At 32.8% G+C, this 24,360-nt stretch overlaps 1 protein-coding gene and 1 pseudogene across 2 annotated transcripts in view; both read left to right on the top strand.

Annotated features, from left to right (window-relative positions):
- Positions 1-3,102: 3,102 nt before the first annotated feature.
- LOC101506496 (uncharacterized) lies at positions 3,103-12,772 on the top strand (annotated as a pseudogene).
- A 2,095-nt stretch (positions 12,773-14,867) lies between these two features.
- LOC101502204 (uncharacterized) overlaps positions 14,868-24,360 on the top strand; it is a 19,735-nt gene continuing 10,242 nt past the window's right edge. The window contains exons 1-7 of one of the 2 annotated variants that reach the window (XM_027330171.2): positions 14,868-15,420; positions 17,163-17,354; positions 17,622-17,777; positions 22,156-22,449; positions 23,565-23,782; positions 23,887-23,961; positions 24,179-24,245. In XM_027330171.2, the coding sequence (XP_027185972.1) occupies positions 15,183-15,420; positions 17,163-17,354; positions 17,622-17,777; positions 22,156-22,449; positions 23,565-23,782; positions 23,887-23,961; positions 24,179-24,245 (1,240 nt within the window). In that variant the 5' untranslated portion in view covers positions 14,868-15,182. The remainder of the gene's footprint in view (positions 15,421-17,162; positions 17,355-17,621; positions 17,778-22,155; positions 22,450-23,564; positions 23,783-23,886; positions 23,962-24,178; positions 24,246-24,360) is intronic. The other variant, XM_012719483.3, reaches the window with a different exon arrangement.

Genomic DNA, 24,360 nt, shown 5'->3' with positions numbered 1-24,360 from the left:
TATATATATATATATATATATATATTACTTACAATATATACATATACATTTATATATTAATATATTATAATTAAAACAAAACCAACAATTATCTAACAACTCTTACCCCCATCATTTCATTCCCCTCTTAGTCTAATTCCGGTACAATTTTCAGCAACCCGAGATATTTTTGACAAAATTGCCCGGTATTAAATCCTTCGTAACGGAAGTAAATTATTTTCCGACAAATAATTTTAATCCAATTTCCAAAAATATATTTTTGGTATTTAACTCACTCAATACCCTAAAATTGCATAATTTAGGATTTAAAAACTATGGGTCTTACATTGAACCTCTTAATCTTTCTACTAAATTGATTTTCAATTTCAGTTACAAAGATTCTTAACATGTCAAGCGTTTCACTTTTATTTTTCATTTCTTGTTAACGTCCTAGTAATCTCTTTGGTTGACATGGCCTTAAGAAACATCTTAAAATTGTTATTTTTGAGTTTCAGAAAACTATTTAAAAATCAGAATTTATGTCACCGAAGATATTACTGTATCGGAGTTCCATGCATCATAGAAAACCGTTCTAAAGCCACTCTCAATATGACGATTAAAGTCACTCGCAATTTGGTACTACGATCATTCATAACTACAGCATAATAACTGCTCTAGAAATCGATAGGACTATGGTACCAAACAACTCTAAAAAAACAATGGGACTACAATATAGTAACCGTTCTAAAAAACAAAGGGACTACGACATAACAACCGCTCTAAAAAACAAAGGGACTACAACATAACAACCACTCTAAAAATCGAATGGACTACGACATAACAACCGCTCTAAAAACATAAGAGACTACGACACAACATCCGCTCAAAAATAAAACGGGCATAAAGAATGGGGAGAAGTGGCTTGAAAATTAGTCGAGCAGGATATAAAAGAGAGAAAAGAGAAAGTTGGGACATACATCCAACTTTGGTGTACATTTAACAATAGTTTGAAACTCATTATATAATGATGAAAGCAAAGTCGCATATGTTTTCTAACCAATGTGAGACTTTAATATTTACATAATTGAAAACTACTCAAAATATGAGAGTGTTCCAATGTGAGACTTGAGAAAAAAAATTATTTCCAATGTAGGACTTGAATAGTAAAAAACATGTTTCTTTTCACTTGAATTTACAAAAAATATTTCTTTCCAATGTGGGACTTCAATTTTAAATAATATGTTTCTTTCCACTTGAATTTACAAAAAAATATTTATTTCCAATGTGGGACTTCAACAAATTTTTAAATTCACACAATAACATAGTCTATGTTCCAATAAAAACTCTCGATCAGTGGATTAAACCAATTCTATTTTTTATTGTTGACAATTTCATAAGCACGATTCCTTATATTAAATTTCGTAAACAATGTCTTTTTTATTTATACTAAATGTTTTTCTATGAAGCTCACACTGATGTGAGGGGAAAGAAGGATTTTGGAGGGAGGAGAAAATAGAGAAATATAAATAAACTTTTTATATTTTTTAAGAGAGTGATTTTGAAGAGAATGATAACTTACTTGAATTAGTGTATTAATTTATATTTGATGTTGATCCAAAAAAGGATTAAGAAGGATAGTCGGCTGGTACTTGCAAACACTCTAATGCTCAAGTGTGTATTAGTTTGAGGATAGTGAAGGGTGCTAGGATGAGATTAGTGTACCTTTACTAATGTTGGAGACGTTAGAACGAGCTTTTGAAGTGGGCCTATATTGTCGATCACAATAGGTTTATGACCTTTCCAATTCAACATACACATATTTGACTATTGGCGGTTTAGCTTATCAGAATAAGAGGCTTGAAGAGGTTGCGACGTGATGTGATGTTTTGTCTCTTGGGTTTCATCTTGATATGTGTCACCCTATAGAGTAGGTGCATGAGTACCTGTAGTGGCCTTGCATTATTTCGAGGTTTTATCGTCATCGCTGATTCACACCTTTTGAATTCCACTATTTGAACACTTTGGGTACATAAGGGTTTGCTTTAGATTTTGGAGGGATTTTCATTTCCCTCGTCCTCTTCTCTTTTGTGTGCTTCCTCTGGTTTGTTTTAAACAAAAGTGAACCTTTTCATCAATTGTTAGTGGTGCTCATCCTTTGTTTCTAGTGCGTTCATGACTTCAAATCTCTAATCACATACTCAATAAGTCGCTTTATCGTTCCTTTTTACCACCTCTTATGTTTTTTTATAGATTTTTCAGAGTTTGCAGTTTCCTATTTTTCCTCCATTTCATGGTTACTCGTGGTGTTTGTTAATGGTTCCATAGTGGTGGGTTAGTTTTTTCACCGTCGTGGGAGTTTGCTTAGGGATAAGGCTCATATCTTTGTCGTAGATTAGTTTAAAAAATGTGACATTTTACTTGAGACAACTATAGGTTATAAGATTTCTAATTGTTCGATATGGTGGTGGTTGATCACAGCCCGCCGCTCTGTTGTGCCTTTTATTTAGTGGCACAGTGGTTCTCCCTTTTACCCTTTCTCTTTTGAAATGACGGTTGAAGAGAAAATTTGGATGACGAATTCATTATTTCTTCTGTCTTTCATGTTGGCATGGTGAAAGCATCTCAAACGTTATACAACCTAGTGTTTCCATCTAATGAAGAATGTTTTGAGTGGGTATCCCGGGAACCACTGGGAGTGGTGTCGGCTTTTACAATCGATAGCATGGAAGATTGCTTCATTGAGGTCGACATTAGCAAGGGGGGCTAAAAGGTGTTGGCCTTCAGTGATGACAAGAGGATTTGGTTGGAATACCCGATGATCTTGATCCGTTTATAGGAGGTCATCTTTAAAGACATGGGTTATTGGTTTCCCTTTATAGAGTTTGAGAATAATATCTTCCAACGTTTGGGTCAATTTGTTGGCTTATGTGAGGGTTTTCCAATGAACGTGTCTATTACATAGGAGGGATGCCAACAATCTACCTATTTCATCCTAATTTGTAACAACGATACAACAGGTCAAAATTGGGTATCCATCAACCAACATAAAAGGCTCTCCGCACCATATATGGACTCCATTTGCAGCTTACATGATAGATAATATGTTGTTCGACCACTGATGAAATGGCCGAAGCAAGTGTAATGTTCCGCAAAGTTATGCTCGATCAGGATAGCTCCCCTGCGGTTGATAGGAATGGAGTGGCGATCAAGAACATCTTTCTATTACTCCCCTTATTTTGGTCCAATAGACATTTTAGGAGGAATATGAAAGAGCTCGTGTTCAAGGTTAAAAGTTTAAGCATCCTCGAGATTCCTGATCGGAACACGCTACTACATTTCATCTAGTCTTTGAAAATGGATGTCATGCACCAAGATGGATATGTCTCCATCGAACCGACATTCATAAAAAACCCAGAAGTTAGTTTCTTGTCAAACCCAAGAAGAGGCCGACAATTGTCGTAGTAAACTGTGTTACTTTATATTGGTGCGTCTTTGTAAATTTGCATATGTTTTCTTACTCACTTATTTCATTTTCTTGTTTCAAGAAGGATGGCCACTTTACAAAGAGCGATAACTTTATAAGAAAAAAAAAACAAAAAAAAAAAGAGGAACAAAGGGGCGACTTCCACTACAACTACCAATGTAGTGCCAGTTCGGGTGGTGGAACTAGACACTGAAGATGTCGTGATCGTAAGCTCAACCACCACTGCTACTATCGAGATTGAAGAGCTTCAAGAAAATCAAGCCAATGATGCTAGTCAAAAACAACAAAGGTCCCATTCAAAAGGTCAAGGAAAGGCCAACAAACAAGAATCTTTTGATAATTTTGTCACCCAAATTCGTGCTTTTACCGTAGGTTTGAGCTGAATTTGGAAGGACTAGATTTAGAGAAGGTTGTTATCAATGGTAAAATCATGATGCCGACTTCCCATGCTACTAAGGGTAATTGATTTCATTTTGTTATGTAATTGTTATAACTAGTGTCATGACAACCATTTTTTGTAATCGTCTTGGTCCTTTGGTGATCGAGCAAGTACAATATTTTGTTTTATTTAACTTTCTATTGATTTATTTGTGTATCTGTGTGCTTTCTTTTTTAGAAATTTATTTAAGTGTTCTCATTCGAATGTGTGAGTTAGTTTTGCATCTGTGTGCTTTAACTAGGAATTGTTTATACCCATTTATGCAAGTTCATGTAAATGCATTCATGTGCGTTAACTTAGAATTGTTTAAGTGTTGGAACCAGGTTAGTTCTAGAAACAATTTCTTCATCGTGTTTTGATGATAGCAAAGGCACTTTGTGAGAACTATTTGTTGCACTAATGATTTCATTTAGTGTATAGTAAATAGAACCATAAAATAGAGGAAACGATATCATATGAAGTGAAGATGTTAGAGGGAACAAAGACATCAGAGGAAACTAAGATGTGAGAGGAAACAAAGACATCAAAGTCAAATGATGTCAAGGGAAGTCAACCCAATGATTAGACTCTAGTTATTACATGCACTATTGTGTGCGCACATCTGCCACTGAAAATTTTCCTCTGAAGCGTCTGCCTAGTGTGCCTTTAAAGCTTATGTGTGTCTGCCTCTAAAAGACTAAAGCTTGCATGTGTTAAGCATGCCTCTAAAACCCCTATTATAGTAACTCTGAAGCTTCTATTCAAGATTCCTCTAAAGCTCATGTTATGCGCATTCTAAACACTGCAACTTGTTCCAAGATGTTGCCTATGATACGCAACATACTTTGAAGAAGCAACAAGGTGACGTCACAAATGCCACCAATTCTAAGTCATGCAGTTTTGCCACTACATTGAACTACCTGAACCAAGCAACACAACACCTAACTTTGATGATCAAGTTATGTTCTGATGAAGAAAGTCAATGCTCTGATGACAACCCATATCTATCAAGATACGCTTAGAAAATTCAAGGTGAATATTTTTCTAGTGCTCTCTGAATATTCTCGTACATAATCATTTTGGAAGATTTGGTTGAAGATTCATTTTGCAAATAATCAAGCTTCAACGGTCATATTCGCAAATCCTGTATATCAAATTTTATTTTTTGAGAAAATCTTTGTTGACCTCACGTAAGAATGTTACGCTCAACATTTTTTGGGGACAGTATTCATACCCTAATTCATGCTATATAAAGGGATTAATTATGAAGAAGAATAAACAACACAACAACTCATAAAACCTTACAAATTCTGTAAGCATTTAGAATTCAAGGTTTCAGTTTTAGCAAAAGCGCTCGTTCAACTTTTATTACTTAGTGCTTAGTACTCTATTTTAGTGTGAAGTTCATTTTAATCAATCCATTTAGAAGAAGCAAAACAGAACTCAGTTTCACCCCTTTGTAACCTAGCCCAATAGTGGCTATTCTTCCTTAACGACTTATATATTTTCAAGTTCATGTAACATATATATGTGGGTTAACTTATAATTGTTTAAGTGTTTATACTCATTTGTGCGAGTTCATGTAACGCATTTGTGTGTGTTAACTTAGAATTTTAAGTGTTTGAGTTGTGTTGCTTTAAATATTTGTGCTCTAACTAGTTGTAATATTTTTTAATTTGGATATGTTCCATGTTCGAGGGACAAGGTTGTCTGATAGGGTTAGTATAGGCCCATTTCTCAGTTTTTTTGTGACGATTTGGTAAATGTCTTCCCAGTTAGCAGATAGTTTCCCTTGGTCATTGGCTTTGAGATTCTCGCGTAATACAAGATTGCTTTCTTCGAAGTTGAGTTAAAAGGATCTTGGTGTTGTACTTGATGGCCACTTTTTGTTAAATGGTGTGCTCTTTTAAGGCGATTGCATCATTGATTTGGTCGACAAAATCAAGCTCATTTTGTAGTTTGGTCTCGTTCACTCGCAAGTCTACTGGGTAAGTAGTTCTCTAACTTTGTTCACCCATTTTGTCTAAAACTATGGCTTCAGTTGTGTAAGATAAGGGGCATGGTGTTTCGCCCATGGTGAATGTGGCGTCAATTGATAAGTCTACAGGATGGCTGAAAGTTCCTTGTTCCATAGTTTCTTAGTGAGTGTGTCATCGATTTTGACTAGTATTGTCAAAGTGATGAGCGCAGTCACACATTTATAAAGGGATAAGCAGAGAAAATGTTAAAATTAGGATTTTTTTTTTTTTTAAGGTATTGTTTTAGAGTGGTCTTTTGGGCTGACGCAAGCCCAATATCATTAACTCCTTCATAATGCAAACAGTTACACCTTCATTTGTACTTATATAAAATGGCAATAGAATTTTTTATTATATCTTTTTTTGTTCACAATTTTATCTTTAATAACCACAATGTGTTTTCAACATTTCTTAATGTAAAGTAATATGTACCTATATCAATTTTCCCTAATTTTCTGGACTTAACCAAAGTGCATAAAATATCACCTCATCATTGTGAAGTTTCATTCCAAACTAAACAACATTTTTAAACGAGAGGATTGAGAAAGAAGTTTCCGTTGGAAGGATCGTCTATTAGGAATGGAATTCAACTGAATGATTTAGATGATGCAGCAGAAGTTGAAGTTGGAAATGATACAACCCTCTAAATAGTGTTGTAGCATTATTCAGGATAGTAAATGCTCTAAATACTACATTTTTATTTTTCCTTGTTTCTTTTTGGATAGTTGTTTTCAATTTTAGTTAGGAACCTAACCATATTTCAAACTTGTAGAATGAACAACTTTAAAATTGTACATAATACAATTTCGGGGAGGGGGTGTTTTAGGAAGGTTTGATGAATAAGACTTGTTAGGAAGATTAACTGAATTGTTGTTGGTTTGAGAAAACCCATTGATTAAACACCAAAGTTATGTTATTAAGGAAAAGTTCAGGTATCAGAGATTATTAAGGCTAAATAAGTAAGTAAGAACTAAGTTGTGATTAATTTTTAGTATTAGAGTATTTTGTTTAAAATGGGGAAATAAAGAAAATGTGGTACTTGAGTGCTAATCTTAATAATAATAATAATAATAATAATAATAATAATAATAATAATAAATGAATTAAATAAATGTGTTATGCTATAGAGTAGTAATTGGGTGATTCTCAAAATATCACTCATGTCAAATGGTAGTGTGGTACCAAAACTTCACTAAGTAGTCATTGAGTGATCTTCAAAACGTCACTCATGTCTAAAGGTGAGATAAAAAAGAAAAAAGAGAGAAAGAATAAGCTTGAGTTGTTCACGACATTAAGAAAATATCCTTTGGTATAAGTTGTATAATTCTTTTGTGTTAAAGGTAAAATACAAATTAGTAGCAACATAATTGTTTAGCTGACTTGACTCTTTAATGTCAATGTTGAAACTTAAGATTGTAGCTACACACACACACACTATGATTATGTGGGAATGATCAAAAGTTTGTTCAAAAGTTTTAATATGTTTCAATCTGATATCAACTTTGTAAGAAGTTTTCTTTGAACCAGTAATATTGTTGGTTAGAAGTTCTATTTTGTTGGTAGTTTTTTCTTTGCTATTACTTGCAGACGAGTAATAGTTCAAGTTTGGGTGTGATAACTCTTAGAAATAAGAGTTATCTACCAAAATTGAATAATAATTTGTTTGTCTTTTGAGTAAATTTTTTTAGAATTTTAGCTTTAAATTTAAGGTTTGTGTTTTTTTATTTTGATGACATTTATTTTCTCTTTTAGAAGAATTGAATTCTTGGTGTGTAACTTTTTAGAAGATTTGAAGAAGTGTCCCAAAATCAAAATGCTACAAGGATTTGTTGTAGAAGGTTGCGCAACAGACTAGTGAGCAACAAAGCAGACATATTGCATGGGTCCAAAATGCATTTAGTATTTATTCAAAGGCCTTGAGATATCCCCAATATTAGGAGGTTCTTAAAGGAAGGATAGTTGGACCGCTTTAACTTTATTGGGGCAAAAAGATACCTTGTGAGCTGAAGGACAAAAGTGGATGGAAAAGGAAGCGAGAGAAAGCTAGTTGTTCTATAAAAAGGAAACAAGCACTAAATGAAGGCCAACACGAATCAGACCAAAAAATAAGAACCCTAACCGTCATTTCCATTTTGTTATCATCATCCATCATTGCGACTTTTGTATGAAGGATTTTTACTCAAAGAAGAAAACATGCAGCCAAGTTAAAGGATCAGTTGTCATAGCTCCGACATAAAGCTTGTATTTTTATCTTTGATTCCTCATCTTTGTAATTACTTAAGCTACGATGTTACTTTAATTGTTTTATGTTATTTCCATGTTTGAACAAAAGCTCATTATGAGCTAAACTTCTATAAGTTAAGGATTTATGAAGTATTGAATAATATTTATGGTTTAATATGTTTGCATTATTCATTCAAATTGATTTAATGTTGTCTTTAAATCTGAATTTGATCATCTTAGGTTTATTGCTAGTTTTGAACTTGGAAAATGGAAACAAAAATGGATTTTCTTATTTAATATAGATTAAGTTGAGATGCTTGGAGAAGTGATTGACATTAAATAAGTAGGAATAGTATTTAAGTCCATAGAACAAAAGAGGAACTATAAATTATAGCATGGTTGGACGTGAACATGAATCTAGGGTTGATATTAGTGCATTTGAAAACCATGACGACCAGGGGTGATCTTGCTTGGGACAAAAGGGTTGCGGCCACCCAAAAAAATTATAGACAAAATGAAAAAATTGCCCTTATTAAAATTACAACAATACCTAAAACCCTAAATCAGTATCCTATCTCTCTTGTGTCGATGCTTTCTCTCCTGCTGTGTCGCGCCGCTGCTGCTGCCTCGCCTCGGTCGTTCATCGTCAAAACTCAAAAGGTTTGGATTTTGCTGATTTGCTGACCTTGCTGATTTGCTGAACAAGATGTTTGTGCTGATTTTTGTTGTTGATTTTTGTTGCTGATTTTAGTTGCTAATTTAGAATGTTTGTGTTGATTTTTACTGATTTAGATGTTTGTTACTAATTTTGTTGATTTATGTTTTCTAAATTGGTTGATTTATTGCACAAGATATACGACACATTTAGAATGATGGTTGCATGTTTGAGGATTTTATTTCCTAAATTTGTTTTCTAAATTGCTAATTTTGCTTATTTAGAATAAAGGAACATAAAAAATGGTTGCCTGTTTTAAAATGCAACTCTTTAGATCTAGAATGCAACTCTTTGTTTTAGAATGCAACCATAATGGTAATTCAAGTGGTTCTATTTGTTGATTTATTTCATTTTTGTATTTGTATTAGAAAAGTTTGTGAGAGTGAAAGAGATGAAGAAATTATAACTTCTACATCTGAAACTATTTATGAGAATCCAAGAGTTGAAGAAAATGAGAATCATCTTTCCCAGGATCCTAGAGTTTTCGAAGATAACTTTGAGAAATATTTAGAACGTGGCCCTGAAAAGCGCCCTCAAATTTGGCAATATCCACCAAATCAATTGGATGCAATACGAAGAGCTTATCTAAAATTTGGTCCTTATCAAATAAATTTAGAAGAATATCATTTATCTGGCAACGAGGTTCATCCAAGATGGTTTCAATATGCTTGGATTAACATCTTTTCTTCATGGCTAGAATATTCACTTTATAAAGATGATTCATATTGCTTGCCATGATATCTATTTAGCAAAAGACCAAGTGGGCGTCCTGGATCAGATGTCTTCATTGGTACGAGTTTTAGAAATTGGAAGAAAATTAAAAATGGAAAATGTTGTGCCTTTCTCAAACACATAGTGATGGATCCTTGCTCACCACACAACAATGCAATGAAAGCTTGTCTACATTTGTTGAATCAAGTTTAACATATTAGAAATACTTTTCAAGTGCAAAGTAGAACAAATTTTGAAGAATCAGATACGTCTCAAGACATCAATTGACATTGTTCGCTGATTAACACTTCAAGCTTGTGCTTTTAGGGGACATGATGAAACTATCGGGTCAAGAAATCAAGGCAATTTTCATTAATTGATAAAACTCTTGACAACTTACAATGATGTAGTTGCAAAAGTTGTGTTGGAAAATGCTCTATATAATTCCAAGTATACTTCACATCAAATTCAAAAGGAGCTCTTGCATATTCTTTCTAGTAGGGTGAGAAAACATATATGTAAATAAATTGATGATTTCAAATTTTGCATCATTGTAGATGAAGCTCGTGATGAATAAAAAAAAAGGAACAAATGTCTCTTGTGTTAAGAATTGTTGACAAAGTTGGTTTAATACAAGAGCAATTTTTTTTTTTTGTGGTACATGTTAAAGACATTATAACTTTAACTCTTAAAGAAGAAGTATGTTATATACTTTCTCGACATAATCTTGATGTTTCTAACATGCGTGGTCAAGAGTATGATGGTGCTAGTAATATGAGAGGAGAATGAAACGGTTTACAAGCACTATTTATGAAAGATTGTCCTTATGCATACTAGGTTCATTGTTTTGCTCATCAATTGCAACTTGCTTTAGTTACTACATCAAGAGAAGTTGTTCCAATTCATAAATTTTTTGAGAAGCTAACTTTTGTTGTTAATTTTGTTTGTTCTTCTACTAAGCGACATCATGAGTTACAAGCTGCTCAATTAGAGGAAATTGCACATTTGTTAGAAACTTATGAGATTGTAATTGGTAAAGCTAAAAAAATCAAATTGGTACTTTGAAACGACCTGGGGATACTCGTTGGGGATCATATTTCTCTTCTATTTGTAGCTTGATCAATATGTATGAGGCAGCTTGTATTATTTTAAAAAAAATTACAAAGGAAAGAGCAAGTTATTCTACACGTGGGGATGCTGATAGTGCCTATAAATATTTGAAGGCGTTTGATTTTGAAGGTGCAAATGCGAGAGAGAGGTTGAATTGTGTTTGCCGAAGTTGACAACTTTTTGATAATTTATAAATAAATAAAAAAACTAGTTTAGTTTTGGTGACTTACTTGGAGTAGAAGCAATCCGATTCAGAGATTGCAAACAATGAATATATAAATAATTTGACACGTAGATTTATTCTGGTTCACCACTAATCTGGCTACATCCAGTCCCCTAATTCAGAAGGCTTTAATCCATTAATTCAAATACCTTGAATTACACATCACATGACCTTCCAAGTCAGTCTTCCCAAACAGTCTGACAACCCCAAACTTTTGAGGAACTAACCACCTTGACTCTACAAGTCAAGTCTTCTCCTAACAACCTGACAATCCTAGATTGAAGAAGGAACTAAACCATTATCAAGTTGAATACAAAAGATTGGAACTTGAGTAGTTGCTTCTTACAAAGCTGATAATAATAATAACTCTCACACTCTTACAAAAGAACACTTAAAATATTTCTAACTTGAACAAGTGTTTCTCTCTTTGAACTCTAAGAAGAATTGAGAACTTTGAGCTTGAGTTACTATTTTATTCTTTTCAATGCTTTTCTCCTTCATTCTTGAGTGTCTATTTATAGTGAAAATTTGGGCTTCAATTTAGTCATTGTTTAATTATGAATTATATCTTGTTTATATCGAGTTTGTAAATTCTTCAGCTTGATTATATTCCTATTTTATGTAGATTTAGTTTGTAAATTCTTCATATTGATTTTGTTCTTATTTTGTGTAGATTGACTTTATAAATTCTTCAAATAAAATCTTCTTCAAATCTTCATCAAATGTTGATCAAATCTTCTTCAAATATTGACCATATCTTCTTTTCAATTGGGTAAAAGATTTTCTTCAATTATAAATATGAATCAAATTTTATTTGAGATTTTCATCAATTATAAATTTGAATCAGATCTTATTTTAGATTTTCTTCAATTATAAATTTGAATAAAATCTTATTTTAGATGTTCTTCAATTATAACTTTGAATTAAATCTTTATTTTAAATTTTCTTCAATTATAAATTTGAATCAAATCTTATTTTAGATTTTATTCAAAAACATGAATCTTCTTTCATACTCTTTGAAGTCAAATATATTGTTTTCATAAAATACTTTTGTTAACATCAAAACTCTAAATGTAAAACCAACTTGGTTCTAACAGATTTTATATTTATCTTGCATTTGATGAAAGACATTATGAGGATATTTGATATACTTTGTCAAGCCTTATAACAACAATCTTAGGATATAGTTAATGCCATGTATTTGGTTGGAACAACAAATTCTCTTATTCAAGTCTTGAGAGAAGATGATTGGGATGCATTATTTACTGAATGAAGACTTTTTGTGAAAAACATGATATTGAGATTCTTGATCTCAATGATGTTCATTCAACAACAAGATTTAGACGCTCTCGTCTTCAACAAAGTTAGGTTACAATACAACATTATTTTAGAGTTGAAATATTTTTTAATGCCATTGATCAACAATTACAAGAGTTGAATAAGTTGTGCTTTGACTCCTAAGGATAATTATAAAGCTTTTAACATTGAAAACATTTGCACTATAGTTGAAAAATATTACCCTATGGATTTCAATATACAAAAGAAGATTAATTTGAAATTTCAACTCCGAAATTTCTTGGTTGATGTTCGTCAAGATTTAAATTTGAGGAATTTATCAACTATTCAAGAATTGTGCTCATGTTTGGTTGCAACTGAAAAGGCGCAAAATTTCTACTTGATTGATAGACTACTCTGTCTTATCATGAATTTTCTGGTTTCTACTGCCACAACTGAAAGATCCTTTTCAGCAATGAAAATTATTAAGTCTAAGTTAAAAAACAAAATAGAAACTGACTTTTTGACAGATAGCATGACGGTTTATATTGAAAGAGAAATTGTTGCAAGTATCAATTATTAGTCTATTATTGATGATTTCAAGTTAATTAAATAGCGTATAGTAGTATTACTTTAAGGTATTCTTAAGTCATGTAGTTAAATTATTTGATACTTCATTTTGTGCTTATTACAACTTAATTTTTTGCTATATAATATTATTTGCATATTTGATTTATACATATTATAATTTTATGTCGGTCACCCCAAACTTTTTAGTCAAGTTCTGCCATTGATGACGACTGAGTTGGAAAACCTCTAAAGTCCTTTATTCATCATGCTACAAACATGCTATATCATTTAGTACCACATACTAAGTTCAATATAGATTTATATCCTTAACTTGTTTCAACAATCTAATTGCTTATATATTTGATTGTTATTTCAAACTTGCAATTTGAATGTGTTAGAGAAGTATTGAAATCAATTACATAATCAATTATCGTTGAATTACTATTTATTTATACTACTTGTCATTAAATGTGTCAAATATTGAAATCAATGAAATAATCGATCATCGTGGGAGTTATCTTTATTTATATTCCTTGTTATTTAAACACAGCCAATAACAAATATAAATATAGACTGAAATTCATGAGTTTAAGGTGAAATTTATGAAGATGAAGAAGATAATTAAACATACATGACCAATCAATCAATGATAAAATGAACTAAAATAAGGTAGGAGTGCATCATTAAGGCTTTTGTATGAAGGATTTTACTAAGAAAACTTGCAACCAAGTTGAAGGATTAGTTGCCATAGCTTCTGCATAAAACTTATTTATTTATTTTTTATCTTTGATTCCTCATCTTTGTAATTACTTAAGCTACAATGTTATTTTCATTGTTTTATGTTATTTCCATGTTTGAACAAAAGCTCGTTATGAGCTAAACTTCTATAAGTTAAGGATTTATTAAGTATTGAATATTGTTTGTGGTTTAATATGTTTATAGCATGTTTGCATTATTTATTCAAATTGATTTAATGTTGTCTTTAAATCTGAATTTGATCACCTTAGATTTATTGCTAGTTTTTGAACCTAGAAAAGGAAATAAATGGATTTGCTTGTTTAATATGGATTAAGTCAAGATGCTCGGACAAATGTTTGCCATTAGTGCATGAACCTAGGGATGACATTAGTGCATGAACTTAGGGATGACATTAGTGCGTTTGAAAACCATGATGATTGAGTTGGAAAACCTCTGAGATTCTCTATTCATAATGCTACAATCATGCTATATCATTTAGTTCCACATACTAAGTTCAATACAAATTTATATCCTTAACTTGTTTCAACAATCTAATTGTTGATAAATTTGATTGTTATAGAAGTATTGAAATCAATAACATAATCAATTATCGTTGAAACAATATTTATTTATACTACTTGTCATTGAATGTGTCAAATAAGTATTGGAATTAATAAAATAATCAATCTTCGTGGGAATTATCTTTATTTTTATTCCTTGTTATTTAAACAGAGTCAATAACAAATATAAATATAAACTGGAATTTATGAGTTTAAGGTGAAATTTATGAAGATGAAGAAGAGAATTAAACATACATGACCAAATCAATCAATAATAAAATGAACCAAAATAAGGTACGAGTGCGCAAGTTATTTATTTAGTAAGAAATTTAGTGCAATAGCGCATATATTGAGAATATGATATAATGAGAGACGAAATACAAGAAATAATTTAAAAATTCTAATATTGATGTGTCTGGACGTATACTTTCCAATCCATCCTATTCGAAAGTATACTTTTAGAGAAGGACAATTTAATGAAAATAAAATAAAAAAATAAAAATAAATGATTTTTATTTAAGAACATACAAAAGAATGAAGTTAGGGAAAAAATAAAAGGAAATTGTTCATATCACCCCTTAAAAGCTTAGAGGATCCCAAAAAAACAGAAAATGCCTATACCAAATTGGTCGTTCTAGACGACATTTTTTCAGATCGTCCGATTCAATAATGTAAAATATTAACGAACAATTTTCAAGATTTTTACATTATTGAAATGATACTTTCGATGTATTAACTTTGAATATTTCAGGAAAAACTAAATAATATAACAATTATATACCTCCTTATAAAATTGACAACCTTTTTTATAAAACTGATTATTTGAATATCTTGTAGGACACTTTCAGTAGTATAAAAACCCTGAAAATTTTAAAGTTTAGCATTCTATACTATTGAATTGGTCAATCGAAAAAAATATTGTTCGAGTGTCTTTCTATTGAGGGCATTTTAGAATTTTGGGAGACCTATGGCTCTTAGCACATAAGAGGAGCAATTTTTTTGTTGCAAGATAAAATGGATCGGGACTGACATATATTTACACACAACAAACAACACTACACTCGATTGCACCCATTTCATTTCACTCATACCATCATTTACTGTTCAGTGGTGAAGTCAAAGAAACAAAGCTGGATCGAAACCAAAAGAGAATAAAAAATGCGCAGCGATGGGATCTTAGGAAACACGAATGAGCAAGGAGTGAAAGCTGGCACGAGTGAGCGAATAAAGTGGTTGAAGAGAAGGGAGCGATGGTTGGTGGTACTGGGAGTGATTCTTCACGCTGTTTATATGCTTAGCATTTTCGATATTTACTTCAAATCTCCCATTGTTCGTGGTGTGGATCTTGTTGCTCCTCGATTCTCTGCACCTGCTAAACGCCTCGTTCTACTTGTTGGTACGTATGCCTTTACTCAAAATGCGCACACCAACTGTTTGATGTTGTTTATACTAAGTTTATTAGGATTAGTTGTTTTTGTTGTTGTAAAATACTAACATGAAATGTTGGTCTTTAAGTATGTGGTCATTGGTTTAATACTTGGTTGATAGGTTGCTAAGTTGGTAAACATGTGGTGAGAGGTTTGATCATTGATCATTGCATAAGTTAACCCCTTAACTATATCTCCGACTTGTGACCGGGGATACCTGAGCAACAAAAAGTATAGTTGTTTTTGTAAAATACTTCCTCCGCTCATATTAATTGTTTAAGGATATGCACACATTATTTTTAGAACCAATCTCTTTTTTTTTTAAAAACAAAATCACTTTTGAGAGTTTTCATCCATTGCAAATTATTAAACTAATGAGAATTTGAAAAAGAAAAACAAAAAACTCTTCAAATGAGAAGGTGCTTTGAGTAGCTTATTTAGAAAATTATTTTCCATAACTAATTTTTCTTTTTTGAAATGTTTTTTATCATGGTTAGCAAACACAAAATAGATTATGTAGTTTAAAAAAATAAAAAAATCTAAAAATTAATCTCTAAATTATTGAATATCAAAATTACTTTTTTTTATAATTTGTAACAAACAGACGCTAAGTACACTAATTTCTATGAAAAAGTAAACTTCATTTACTAATCCTTTGTTTGGATTGATGGAATAGAGTGTAATGGAGTTGTATGAATTGAGATTCCATTGTTTGGATATTTTAATTCTACATAATACTATTGTTTAAATAAGGGTAAAAATAGAATAAAAAAGTTATAACTCATTCCGTTCACTTCCAAACAATTGAATGTGAATTTTGTTCCGTTATACCAAGGTAGTTAATCATAACATTTCTCGGCGAGATCTTACTGTCTCAGTGTGTTGCAGTGCCTAACTGCGACGGCATGGCCCACGATTGCATGAAACAAGATCCCGACGTAGTTAATCCCAGCGAGATCCCACTATTACTTCTTCCTTCTCTGTTTTGTTGTTTCAACTTTCACCTAGGAAGAAGAGGAAGAATAATATGCTAACGAAGATGATACCTATCTTTGATTCCTTTGCTAAAATATGCATTTGAGTTTTAATATTGAGCTATTTTATTACTCTGTGTTAAAGACTTCAATATGCATCATCTTTATTTTCTTGACTTTTGTTGGTATTTCAGTGTATGTTTTGACAAAGATTAAGACTTGTGGATTTTTATTACTAATTTTGAATGTTTCAGAGTTTGAGTCATTTGTTAATTTTGCATTAAATATAGGTTTATATAGTATTAATTTATGTAAGTTGTCCAAAAAATAGCAGTTATCCCGCCTATCCCGGAAAGCCTATTCTACTTTTGGGGTTGGTCGCGATGCACCGCTATCTGGGATTAACTACCTAGTGTTATACATAAAACACCCAAACAATGGAATTTAATCTATATTCCATTTCACTCCGTTCTGCTCCATTCAATTCCACTACATTCCGCTCATTTTAAAATATCGACACAAAGCCTAAAGTACCCGTATTAAGTTTAGATATGTTGAAGATACAATAAATAAGAATATATTAGTGAAAAAAATAATTAATTCTGTATTGATAATTTAAAATTGACAAATAATATGAGATAGTAAAAATTCCAAACTTGATATTTAATATGAGACAGAAGGAGTATGAGCATTAAGCAAATATGTAATGAAGTTAACTTGCTTGATCTTGGATGCAGCTGATGGTTTGCGTGCTGACAAGTTTTATGAGCCTGATTCGGAAGGTAATTACAGGGCACCATTTTTGAGGAGCATAATTAAAAATCAAGGTCGCTGGGGGGTTTCTCATGCTCGCCCGCCTACAGAGTCGAGGCCTGGACATGTTTCCATCATTGCTGGATTCTATGAAGATCCCAGTGCAGTTCTGAAAGGTCTGTGTTATTTTCTCTCTTTATAGAGGCACCTTCCTTTATGTTTGGATATATAACAGAGACTGGAACAAAAAGGCCTAGGATGGAATAAAATTACCTTTGTATTGTTTGGATGTTTTAATGCGAAAAATGAAGAAAAAGTCTTTGTTCATAGCGTTTTTTGAAAACCATAAATAGGAGCATAGCAAGAAACTTAAATGGTTGACTAGGCTTGACTGTATTCTACTGCCTAGTGTCTACTAAATGATTGGTTTTGGTTTGTTGCAGGGTGGAAGGCTAATCCTGTTGAGTTTGATTCGGTGTTTAACAGAAGCAGCCATACAATTTCTTTTGGAAGTCCCGACATAGTTCCGATCTTCTGTGGTGCCTTGCAGCATAGCACATGGGATACCTATCCACACGAGTTCGAAGACTTTGCAACTGGTACTGGTTTGAGTTTCACAGTAGTTTTTCAATATTGTCTGTTTCAATAATGTATAGAGCCTTTCCTATTGTTTTATGTTTGAGACACATAACTTGGACCTTCACGTAATAACTTAAGGTTTTGGGACAATTGGTTCTTCATGGTCTTCATTTTTATGTATAACAGCATAAATAAATTGTTTCATCCAGGCGACAGACTCCCCTTAGTACGAAAAGCATTTCATTAAAATTCAGCCTTGTCTTTTCACTTCCTGTACCAAATCGATGCCTGTGTTTAGAATTTACTGACATCATTTCCGATTAAAGGTTTCGATTCTGAATTATTGTTTACTTAGCTAGTAGCTTCTTGAATTTCAGGCCACTGAATTATAGACTATATATATGTTATGTAATTACTTTAAAAATAACACGTTGTTTCTGTAATATTTTTTTGACAATTTGATTGCATACTGTCTCCTTATAATGCTTAGAATATATGAAATGTATCTCTAGATTATCTCCTAGGATAAATTTTCAAATTTCTTTATATTTCGTGCTTTTGTTTCGTTATTTGCTTAGCATGAGGAGTGTAGTATTAGTTACGTGTTTCAAACCATAGTTACAATTCATAGTCTTTCTTTTAATTTTGGTTCTATACTTAACTCAAGTCTACAAAACACTCATGTAAGTTGAGGACTCCCCTAACCTTATAAGCATTACCTATGTCATATGTGAGACTCTTAACACCTCTCTCCTGCTCAAATCTGGACATTTAAGGCGTGGACTAGTGTGGGTAGAATAACTAAGATCTCAATTTCCCCCTCACTCACGCCCAAGACTGGATAGTTATACGTGGGCATTTGTGGGTGGAATAACATAAATGTGTGCCTAGTAATAGATCAAATATAGACTATGATTTATAACATTACCATTTTAGAATTTAGACTATAGGTCTAACTTTATTGTACAAAACATGCTTTTAAGGTCAGGACTGCCCAAACCTTATAAGCATTATCTAGGCTGTATCTTAAGTTGATATGGTAATCAGCAGTTTTTATTTTTTTAACTTACCTATCTCCTTATATAAAAAAAACCTATAATGTCAACATGGTATTAGGGCGGTATCCTACATAATGTGTGACTATTTTGCTATCAAGTTTCATAAAATTTGGTCAATTGTGCATACATTTTACTGTCCTTTCTCTTCCAATTTTGACAAGCCTTAGATCGATTCACATAAGCCTCTGGTTATCTCAGGTATTGCATGACCCTAAGTATCCTATATGCCATATAGTCAGTCTTGGCGTAGAAGAAGTTTGGTCTCAACTAGGAACTATCACAGACTCATGGAATCATGATTATCAAATCGAGATAAATACAATAAATCTGAAGACCTATTTCTCGAATTGTGAATTAATTCTTTTATGAATTGTAAGATACATGATCAATAAAAATATTTAATTTTAAGTTAAAACAAATAATACAAGAAAAATGACAATAATTCTAGATTCAAGTCAGAATCAAAATGAGAAAAACTTTAGTGGCTCGTTACACAAAATTCTAGTGTGCAACTGCTCAACAAATTTAATCTAACTACTCTTGGGTCTCATTCATCTTGGCCAAAATCAATATCACTTAGTTACTCCCCATCCTCTGGTATATCACCAGATTGATTCTTGTCCCTTATGTCTATTGCCATGCTCATTCCAAAATGTCCCTTGACTGTCTTGAATTTATCAAGTTTTTGTCACGATGGAACTTACTAATATAAGGAATAAGCAAATTTTGAAATACTAAAGAAACACAATTTGATGTCCAAAGTCTAAAATAAATAATTGTAATCCACATAAACCTTAAAGATTGAGATTTCACTTTCTAAGGATTAAATAAGATAGCAGGCAACAACACGGAGATTGAAAATTCAAATTAGTATCAATTATTATCCTCATATTTCTGTATCTAGACTCTTTATTCTTGAAGTTCGCAGCTATTTGTTCTTTAGGTCTATCTATAGTTTCTTTGATATATGACTTGTAAGGATTTGAGTCTCCTACCACAACCCTTAAAAACCTTCACAAGTGGAGTCACACACTTCAAACAATAATAGATGATGGATTTCCAAAATCTTGCATCACATGAAACAATGATTATAACTTGTTTACCCTAATTCGTAGTAACATAATTACTATTAGCCCACTCCTCTGAAGCAAACATAAACTGAAGAACATTCTTTTGTTGTATTATGCATTGTAGAGTGAGAAAGGCTGTTGAAAACCTTGTGTCTTCTAGTTCAGAAAATTCTCTTCTAATGGGATGTGTTCTCTATACATGTTTAGGACTCATATGTTCCTATGTAAGTAACTTCGTTGGTTAAGTTTTATGGACTGCAATTATTTATTTTAGACTTTGGAAAATCAAATCATGTTACTTTGGTAATTGAAAATTTACTTATTGTATTTTGTTAAGGTTTATTTTGACAAAAACTTTAATCTAGATGGTGAATTTTTATTTGGTTCAGTGAGAGAATAGTCTTGATAGAAGGATCAGATTTTACAATTGATGACCAGGTTAATAGATTCAAGATCATCAAGGGACTTTTTGATCAAGTTCATATACTTTGAGAAGAAACAGCTTGGAGCACAGAGATTAATGTCTCATGAAAGTCTCCTAACTCTTCCGTTATCTAAAACTTACATTCTCAGTAAATTTATGGATGCTGAGCTTGAGTTTCTATACTTTTTAAATTGTGCTTCTTGTCATTTTATATGCAGTTATACTAGGCAGATGCATGATATGTTATTCAGTATTTTTTTGATCACTTTTTCGTTGCATCCGTCGGCAATAATTCATTAGAGGTGCTCTCCCACCCTACATCTCTTTAGTTCTTTTCAGTTGACCAGAAAACAAGCATGAGTAGTTGAGCATATTGAGAAACATAGATTTCGTGTAAATTTTTTAGCTGTATACTTTCATAGATTTGACCCTCATTAGAAATAGACATTTATCCAATCATGTATTTCCGTGCTTTTCTATAATTTTTTTGTTCTTTCTTTGTTGCTCCATCACCCCAATCTCCCCCTCATTTTCCTGACCCTCTACCTATGAATTACAGGCTTCGACACAGATGCCTGATATGACATGAGCACATCGACACAGCTAATGTAAAAAAAATAGGAAACTGCCTTATGTAGTCAGTAGCATATAGCGTAGCGTAGTGGCCGACTCCCAAAACGTTATAGTGGTGTAGCGGGTAGCGGTATAGCTGCCACGTTGAAGTCTAGAAAAACATTTCAAGCACTTTCAACCATAATAGGGTGCTGTTAGCACAGAAACAGACAGAAATTGAAAAACAAAGCAGAATAATGGTTGACGAGATGGAAGGAACAGGGGGGACAAGAATGGTTGCAGAGAAGAGGGGAGTGTTGGCGCAGAGAGAAGGGAATCTTTCTTGAGAAGAGTCAGTCGTAGGGAAGAAAGGAACAAGGGGGGCGGTTGCTATGAAGAAATTTCGCAGGTTTCCAAAAATAGAGCACTGCACTTGTAGTGTTTGAAGAAGAAAGGTCGTGAAAATTCCAGTAAAAAATTACCTGGAGATAAAAAGATAAAAATCAAGGGAATTTTAGACTTTGCGCTATTTAAAATCAAGGGTATTTTAGACTTTGCGATCTAAAAAAACTGTTGTGGCCTCTTTTTTCTTGTTTCTTTCTCATCTTCTCCGCGATTGTGCCGTGAAGAATGCCGCAACCCTAAACTGCGCTGCAACACTGTTTCGTGTAGCGCAGATCCACCGCGACGCATTGCCGAGATTGTGGCTGCGACGGCCGCTATTGACTACAGAGATACTGACTCCGATACATATATATTTATTTATTATAATTAAATAAAATATGGACATTATTTATAAAAGGTTTAAATTGAGAATCAAAATATATACGTAATCTATATTCTAAATTGAACAATATGTTCCATTACAAATAAATTATAACTTAAGATGTGATAATCTTTTACGATAATGTAATCTAATTTAATGTCTCTAACCCCCCTTGTTGATCTTAATTCATAATTGCTTCGACACATCTTGAACTCCTCCTGTAGATTCGTCTGAGACCAAAAAGTGTCTAAGATGTGTCGAAACAAAGTGTGTCCGTGCTTTATAGTTCTCTACACTACAAGTTTTCTAAGGTATTTAAAAATTAGAAAGGTGTACAATTTGGCCTTAATTAATTCTAATAGTCAAATATTGAGAATTATTTCCTGCATTATTTAAAACACTGAGGCGCTTTTTAAAACTTTCTTAGCAGTAAATTGTACAGTGGCGTACTAAAGTGGTATCTTGACATTTTTTAGATTGTCCAATCTTTATTTTCATAAATTTAGTATTCTTGATTTCTTAATGCAGATGCATCATTCCTGGACTTGTGGTCTCTTGATAAATTTCAAAGCCTTCTCAATCGGTCCAATGAAGACCCAAAATTAAAGGAGCTGCTGCAGCAGGATAATCTTGTTGTATTCCTGCACCTGCTTGGATGTGACTCTAATGGTCATGCACATAGGCCCTTTTCATCTATCTATCTCAACAATGTTAAGGTTGTTGACCATGTGGCTGAAAGTGTATATAATCTTGTTCAAGATTATTTCAAGGATAATCTTACATCATATATTTTCACAGCAGATCATGGAATGAGCGATAAAGGTTGCAACACTTCTTTTACCATGTTTATGACTGCATATTCTTTTTATGTTATATTTCCTAAGGTGACAGAGATTACAACACTTCAATACAAATTTTGGTGTTAAAAATGTTGAAGCAATAATTTGTCAAAAGAATGTCTTTGTATAGACCCATCACCTGCTATTACTAGCATTTGAAGTACTTTAGTTAAAATAATTGAAAGATAGTAATTGTGCGAAGTACCTATCTTTTCGTTATATGGTCAGTAAATATACAAATTATAACAAATTTTAGTCTGAATCAAGATTGCATATTCTAGCTGTTGCTACTTGAATATTAATTTGAGAAGGTAATACTTTAAAGCTCAAGCATCAGTAGGGAAGGCAATGCGTTATCAAGGAGCATATGATGTTCTGAATTCCTATACTTACATTATTTTCCGCTTACTTTTTTCTTTATTTCTCTTGGCAATCAATTCTCTATATTCTTGTAACAACAAAAGCCGTTACCTATAGGTTGAGGTTGTGACATAAAACAATCAATGTCATTGTGTCCTATAGAACACCAAGTTTTCAGAAACACCATTTAGATCTAGGTCTTTTATACTGGTTTCTCTCAATTTTTCTTGATCTAACTTTATACTTATGTTTTAGGCTGTCATCCATTTAAAACTCTTCTTAATTGGGCTTTTGTTTGCCTTCTCTCCACAATTCTTTCAGGAGAGATTCTATCATCTGTTCCTTGATCTGTTCAGTACCATGAATGATTGTAGGTTTTTCCACGTGGTAAAATTTTCCTTTGAGCTCAAGAGGAACTTTCCAATCATAAAACACCTAAACCATTTCTCTATTTCATTCATTGACAGCTCTCTTGGAAACCATGTGATTCCCAAGCTCCCTCTACAACTCTAGTTTAACATTTATTCCCTTAGTTTACTCCAGTGTAATGGTGGCAAATGGCAGAATGGTGGGCCGAGTTTTTGGACAACCACAATAAGAAATTTGTAAAGGGATGCCCTCGATGGGGGCACCATAGGCTGCAATGGCGAGTTTGTGGCAGACTTTTGGCCTTTTTCTTGTGTTATAATATGCTTTTATGTTTTATTTAATTATTTATTATTTCATTTCTCATCATAGGAAGTCATGGAGATGGGCATCCTACGAACACTGATACTCCCCTTGTTGCATGGGGAGCTGGTGTTAAACGTCCGAGGCCAATATCTAGCAGCAACCATTCTGATTGCGGTTTTAGGTTTGTTGACGACCATGTGCATGACACGCCAACACCAATTGAATGGGGCTTGCATGGGATAGAAAGAGTGGATGTCAATCAGGCGGATATAGCACCACTCATGGTTGTAAAAAATTTCTTAGAGGATATGTGCTCAAAGCATGATGTGTGTCTCACTGTCCATCCTTAGGTTTCATTATCTGACGTACTTGTTCAATTTTCTTACAGTCTACATTACTTGGTCTGCCATGTCCTGTAAATTCAGTCGGTGTTCTACCACGAGATTACATTGACATGACAAAGGTATCTTCCTCTAGTTCTGATTGATAACAAACTTCATGATTTTAGTGGAAAGCATGTTATGTGCTTTTGTTCACAATTTTCCTTGGAATATTATGCAATTTCTATGTGCCGGTCATGATTCTACTTGTGGTGAGAGGGTAGGAATCTAAAATTCAAATACGTGCTGAAGATAATCAGCGGATGCTCTGACTAAGATTTAACATATACTATGTTCCAGGCTGAAGAAGTTGAAGCTGTTATATCCAATACAAAGGAAATTCTGAACCAGTTTCTTCGTAAATCACGTATCCTTCGCTTATATGATATGTAGTGATTTTTCCTGGACTATAGCGAGGCATCTTCCATATTTGTTTACAAAATGGACATTATTTATTTTTTCTGTAAACAAGAATATGCGAA

This window comes from Cicer arietinum, chromosome 3 (genome assembly GCF_000331145.2).
Source record: "Cicer arietinum cultivar CDC Frontier isolate Library 1 chromosome 3, Cicar.CDCFrontier_v2.0, whole genome shotgun sequence".
In the NCBI taxonomy this organism is placed as follows: domain Eukaryota; kingdom Viridiplantae; phylum Streptophyta; class Magnoliopsida; order Fabales; family Fabaceae; genus Cicer; species Cicer arietinum.
Note: the sequence above shows the minus strand (reverse complement) of the source record. Positions and strands in the feature narration are given on the sequence as shown.